The sequence below is a fragment of the Pygocentrus nattereri genome, chromosome 15 (assembly GCF_015220715.1).
Source record: "Pygocentrus nattereri isolate fPygNat1 chromosome 15, fPygNat1.pri, whole genome shotgun sequence".
Taxonomy (NCBI): domain Eukaryota; kingdom Metazoa; phylum Chordata; class Actinopteri; order Characiformes; family Serrasalmidae; genus Pygocentrus; species Pygocentrus nattereri.
In genome coordinates, this window is record NC_051225.1 from 10,268,256 (window position 1) to 10,274,255 (window position 6,000).

A 6,000-nucleotide genomic window follows, 5' to 3' on the forward strand; every position below is an offset into this window, starting at 1 on the left:
ATCTATCTTTTTATTAGCACTTCACATATTGTCCCAGGTTTTTTGCAACTGAGATTTATATTGTAAGTGTTTTTTGAGTCAAAAGGTTGTCGGTTCTTTTCTTAGTACAGAAGAAAAGTCTGTGCTAACTGACCGAATGCTATGATGCCACAGAAAAATTGGTGTATTCCATCAACATAAGTTGGGCCTCTTCATACAGACTGAGGGGCAGTGGTCATTAGTTGATTGTCCTGATGTGGTAAACAAGGAGCAGCATGGCCCTTAGTACAGACGCCTCCTCTAAATCTCCTGCTATCCTTTAAGTAGAATGCTGACCATCTGCTCAGCTGTGAGGTCCCCAAATCCTCAGAGAGCTCAGCGAAGTGCACCTCTAATACCTCAGCGTGGATCTTTATGCAATCTGGTTAGGGGCGTAGCAGCACAGGGCAATATGAAGGGAGGGTGCTGCCGTGTTATTATGCATCTGATTTGTGGTATTTCGTCAGCATGCATTGTGGGCAGTTGGGGACATGCTGCCAGGATATGGGAGAGTAGGATGGAGTTTTGCGTTGGACCCCAGCTGGAGGCTGATCTGTTAACTTCACCCTCTTGCTTACTGATGTCATTTCCTATTATTGATTTTTAGCTCTGTTTCAGCTCCTCTCCCACTAATGAGTTTCTGGCCTGGATAAGTACTTTTCTCAAAGGAAACAGATTGAAGTGATAGAGGGAGAATAAGTGCTGCTGCCGTTATTGTTGTTATTATTATTATTATTATTATTATTTATTTTTTTTAATTTTTTAATTTATTATTATTTTTTTGGTCCTTTTCCATCATTTGCTCTTTTTTAGATGATCAATATTAATAGCTTATGATGATAATTATTGTTTGGAGCTCGGATAAAATTTCACACTGGTTACTGCTGATCCAGTGTTACGAACATTCACATGCAAAAGTTTACTCACATTTTTGTTGGTTTTCAAAGAGAAAATGTTAACATATAAGCATATTTAATACATAATGCACCGTAATGTTTGTACATGCTGCATTTTATGCTTTATTATTTTTAGTATGTTGAATTCATGTGTACTTATTTTAAATTGTGAAATTAACAAAAGGCATTATTTTGACATGTTTTAATTAATAATCGATTATAATAATGGTCAAAAGTAAAGTATATGAAATATGCCATTTTTGGCTATAAAAAAATCTTTCAGAAAGCTTGTTTCATTGTATTTTTAAAAATATTCTCAATCACACCAAAATAAATAAGGACATATTTTTAGACATATTTTTAGATTCAATACGGCTTTCAATTCTAAGCTCTTATTTCTGCAGAGCTCTAATTCTATTAGAACTTTCTGAAAAATATCTAAATAAATTTCAAAACAAAAGAATTTAAAGTAGCACATCCTTGAACAAAACTGTGAACTTGCACAAAAGAGTGCAACAGAGTTATAAATGATACAAACACAGATAGGATGCTCACATACAGGTGAGGCTTTAATCATTGACTCTGGTTTTTAGGAAAAAATAAACAGCAAATGAGCAAGGAAATGATGGGTTTTAAAGGTTTTATTTTGATATGATTTATGACTCCACATTGAAATGATTACACTCTTAAACATAATTGAATTGAAATTCAATCAAATAAAATTTGATTCATCACACATTCAATAATTTCTTTTCAAATCATAATCAGATCAAGTTGTTTTGTGGTCAGCACTCTACAGACTGCTGTTGGAGTGGGTCTTTCTGAGAACATGAGTCTGGCAGACACAGAGACATGTATCTGATACACGCACACCTGAGCCCGCTGGCACGACTCCAGGCTCAGCTGTGGCGGCAGCATTCCCGTGATGAGAGACAGACAACAGTAGACAGGGGCACATTGACCTCACAAGAGCAAATAAATAGAGAGCTGCTCTCCAGAGGCATGAATGAGCTGCTCTTTTAGAGCACCTAGGCCCATTTGTGTTCCACGTCCTTTTAGTAGGGCTTTGAAAACGAGCTTATCTCCATGTTTTGCAGGTGTATATTTCAAATGAGATGACAGTCAACGTGAAATGTTGCATTAAAATGATTCTTATTTTTGTTTATTTATCATGGTAAATGGAAATGCCAATTGTATTAAGAAAGAACACTTGAATCAGCCAGTAATTATGTTTTCATTGTCTTATGGAGTAGGATGATCATTTAGGGATTTAGAAATGGATGCCTTTTGTTATTCTGTACAGAGATGCAATGAATGGTAATCAGTAAAACACCAGTTCTGTCTTTATTAAAAAGATAGCTGTGAATCAGGTTATTGTGTGTCTGTTGAAGAAACAGGCAGCTGCTTATCTTGGCAGCTGACTGATTTGCTGTGCTCTGTAGTGAGCAGATAGTAACCCGTGTGTGCTTAAAGCCTGAATCTGCCCATTTGTGTTTGTTGATAGAAGCTGATTTATAAGTCTCTTCTAATCTCTATCAAAGCATAGCGGTTTATCTTAACTATTGTATTAGTGTATTTGCCCTATTATGGCACAAACATGAAGTAGGAAGTCACAGAATGATTAACATATGAATTACTATATATTGGTTTTTGCTTTCCTATTTTTTCTCCTTTGTTAGGCCATTGTACTTAATCACTTAATGTAGTCATTAGACTAACGTACATGTTTCAACCGCATACTTATTGCTTTCTCTGTCTCTCCCTCTTTTCTCTTGTAGGTGTGATGTCTTGACGCAGTCTCCGGAGCTTTTGAAGGATGTGCAGTGAGTTCTGATGGGAACTGCGGTTCCAATATGAGTGTTCATGATGTTGGAGGAAGACGACGCTTCGAGGACACCGAGTTCACCCTGCGCATCTACCCTGGGGTCATCGCAGAGGGCACCATCTACTGCCCGGTCGCCGCCCGCAAGAACACCTCAGCTGCCGAGGTCATCGAGCAGGTCATTGACCGGCTGCAGCTGGACAGAACAAAATGCTACGTCTTGGCAGAGGTGAAGGAGTTTGGGGGAGAGGAATGGATCCTCAACCCCACCGATTGCCCCGTGCAACGAATGATGCTGTGGCCGCGCATGGCCCTGGAGAATCGCTTCAGCGGCGAGGATTACCGCTTCCTGCTGCGCGAGAAGAACCTGGACGGCTCCATCCACTACGGCAACCTGCAGATGTGGCTGCGCGTGACGGAGGAGCGGCGTCGCATGGTGGAGCGCGGCCTTCTGCCACAGCCACTGCAGAAGGACTATGACGACCTGTGCAACCTGCCCGACCTCAACGAGAAGACGTTGCTGGACAACCTCCGTAGTCGCTTCAAGCAGGAGAAGATCTATACATATGTGGGGAGCATCCTCATAGTCATCAACCCCTTCAAGTTCTTGCCCATCTACAACCCTAAATATGTCAAGATGTACGATAACCACCAGCTGGGGAAGCTGGAGCCCCATATATATGCGGTTGCGGATGTAGCCTATCATACGATGCTGCAACGAAAGCAGAACCAGTGTATAGTTATCTCTGGGGAGAGCGGCTCGGGTAAGACCCAGAGCACTAACTTCTTGATCCATCACCTCACGGCACTCAGTCAAAAAGGCTTCGCTAGTGGAGTGGAACAGATCATTCTTGGAGCTGGACCAGTGTTAGAGGTAAGGCGAGGAATGCTCAGAATTTATTAAGTGCATTTGAAGGAAAGCTGGATGTTGTGGGTAACCTGTTTGTTTTCCAGTGTCTGAAAGTTTATAGTCTGTTGTTTGTGATTTAAATTCTGCTTTTGTAGCAAGAATATGTAGTTAAATTTCAAGGTATGAGGGCCGCATGATATGGACCAAATACCAGTATAGTGATTATACTGATGCTTATGCTGCAGCAAACCCAGCAATATACAACACCAATTCCAATGAAGTTGGGACGTGTAAAACATAAATAAAAACAAAATACAATGAATTGCAAATCCTTTTCAACCTATATTCACTTGAATACACTACAAATGTTCAAACAGATAAACTTTATTGTTTTTTGCAAATATTCACTCATTTTGAATTTGATGCCTGCAACACATTCCAAAGAAGTTGGGACAGGGGCATGTTTACCACTGTGTTACATCAATTTCCTTTTAACAACACTCAATAAGCATTTGGGAACTGAGGACACTAATTGTTGAAGCTTTGTAGGTGGAATTCTTTCCCATTCTTGCTAGATGTACAACTTCAGTTGCTCAACAATCCGGGGGCTCCGTTGTCGTATTTTGCGCTTTATAGTGTGCCACACATTTTCAATGGGAGACAGGTCTGGACTGCAGGCAGGCCAGTCTAGTACCCGCACTCTTTTACTACGAAGCCACACTGTTGTAACACGTGCAGAATGCGGCTTGGCATTGTCTTGCTGAAATAAGCAGGATGTTGCTTTGATGGCAGCATATGTTGCTTCAAAACCTGTATGTACCTTTCAGCATTAATGGTGCCTTCACAGATGTGCAAGTTACCCATGCCATGGGCACTAACACCCCCTCATACTATCAGAGATGCTGGCTTTTGAACTTTGCACTGATAACAATCCAGACAGTCCTTTTCCTCTTTGGCCCGGAGGACATGACGTCCATGATTTCCAAAAACAATTTGAAATGTGGACTCAGGACCACAGGACACTTTTCCACTTTGCCACATTTCCACTGTTCCACATTCCATCTCCGATGAGCTCGGGCCCAGAGAAGCCGGCAGCGTTTCTGGGTGTTGGTGATATATGGCTTTCGCTTTGCATGGCAGAGTTTTAACTTGCACTTGTAGATGGAGTGATGAACTGTGTTCACTGACAGTGGTTTTCTGAAGTGTTCCTGAGCCCATGTGGTAATGTCTGTTACAGAATGATGTCGGTTTTTAATGCAGTCCCGCCTGAGGGATCGAAGGTCACGGCATTAAATGTTGGTTTTCTGCGTTGCTGCTTACTTGCAGAGATTTCTCCAGATTCTCTGAATCTTTTGATGATAGTATGGACTGTAGATGATGAAATACACATTGAGAAACGTTGCTCTTAAACTTTTTACTTTTAAGACTATTTACTCACGCAGTTCTTCACAAAGTGGTGAGCCTCGCCCCATCCTTGCTTGTGAATGACTGAGCCTTTCAGGGATGCTCCCTTTATACCCAATCATGACACTGACCTGTTTCCAATTAACCTGTTCACCTGTTGGCCCTGTCCCAACTTCTTTGGAACGTGTTTCAGGCATCAAATTCAAAATGAGTGAATATTTGCAAAAAACAATGAAGTTTATCCGTTTGAACATTAAATATCTTGTCTTTGTAGTGTATGCAATTGAATATAGGTTGAAAAGGATTTGCAAATCATCATATTCTGTTTTTATTTATGTTTTACACAACGTCCCAACTTCACTGGAATTGGGGTTGTATTAAAAATGCAATGATGATCCAAAATGTGACATTGAAAATTGGTTTGTGTTGTGTGTGTGTTTTTTTTTTTTTTTTTTTTTTTGTTGCCAAAATTCACTTTTGTCACATTCTATTTATCAGTTATGGATGAGGAAATCATATGATTTGAAGAAACACCCACAGAAACACTATTCTGCAACTGTGATTGGTCCAGATCCTCCCAGCACACATTAGGGGGGGGGCTCATTTGCATATTGCAGCTCTCCCTGATGTCAGTATTTCAAATAGGCCTGCCAGGAAATTTAACAATCATGATGATATTTAAGCACATAATCAATTTTGATGTAAATTACAATCAAGGATTAAAATTAAAGGCCAAATTACTTTGTGTCTTGTTTCCTAGCAGCTCTCAACTCAACTGTGGTTCACATAAACAAACATTTACTCACTGTTGCCCTCTAGAAGTGTTAGTCAGAAGTTATGAACCCCTGCTTTCTTTTGTTTACATCTGTACACATTCAACATTTGATTTGATTTGTTACAACATAAACATGTGATCGTGGAAGCTAACAGTGGAAAATAATCACAGTCAGCTTAAATAATAAAATACTTGTGGTCTGACAGTTACATAACAGTTGTGACAGGCCTAATTG

General features: G+C 40.1%; 1 protein-coding gene across 6 annotated transcripts in view; it reads left to right on the forward strand.

Moving 5' to 3' along the window:
* The window catches only part of myo9aa (myosin IXAa), a 146,530-nt gene that overhangs the window by 23,167 nt on the left and 117,363 nt on the right, over nucleotides 1-6,000 (forward strand). For all 6 annotated transcript variants that reach the window (XM_037545108.1, XM_037545109.1, XM_017709807.2 and 3 more), the window contains exon 2: nucleotides 2,693-3,610. In XM_037545108.1, the coding sequence (XP_037401005.1) occupies nucleotides 2,768-3,610 (843 nt within the window). In that variant the 5' untranslated portion in view covers nucleotides 2,693-2,767. The remainder of the gene's footprint in view (nucleotides 1-2,692; nucleotides 3,611-6,000) is intronic.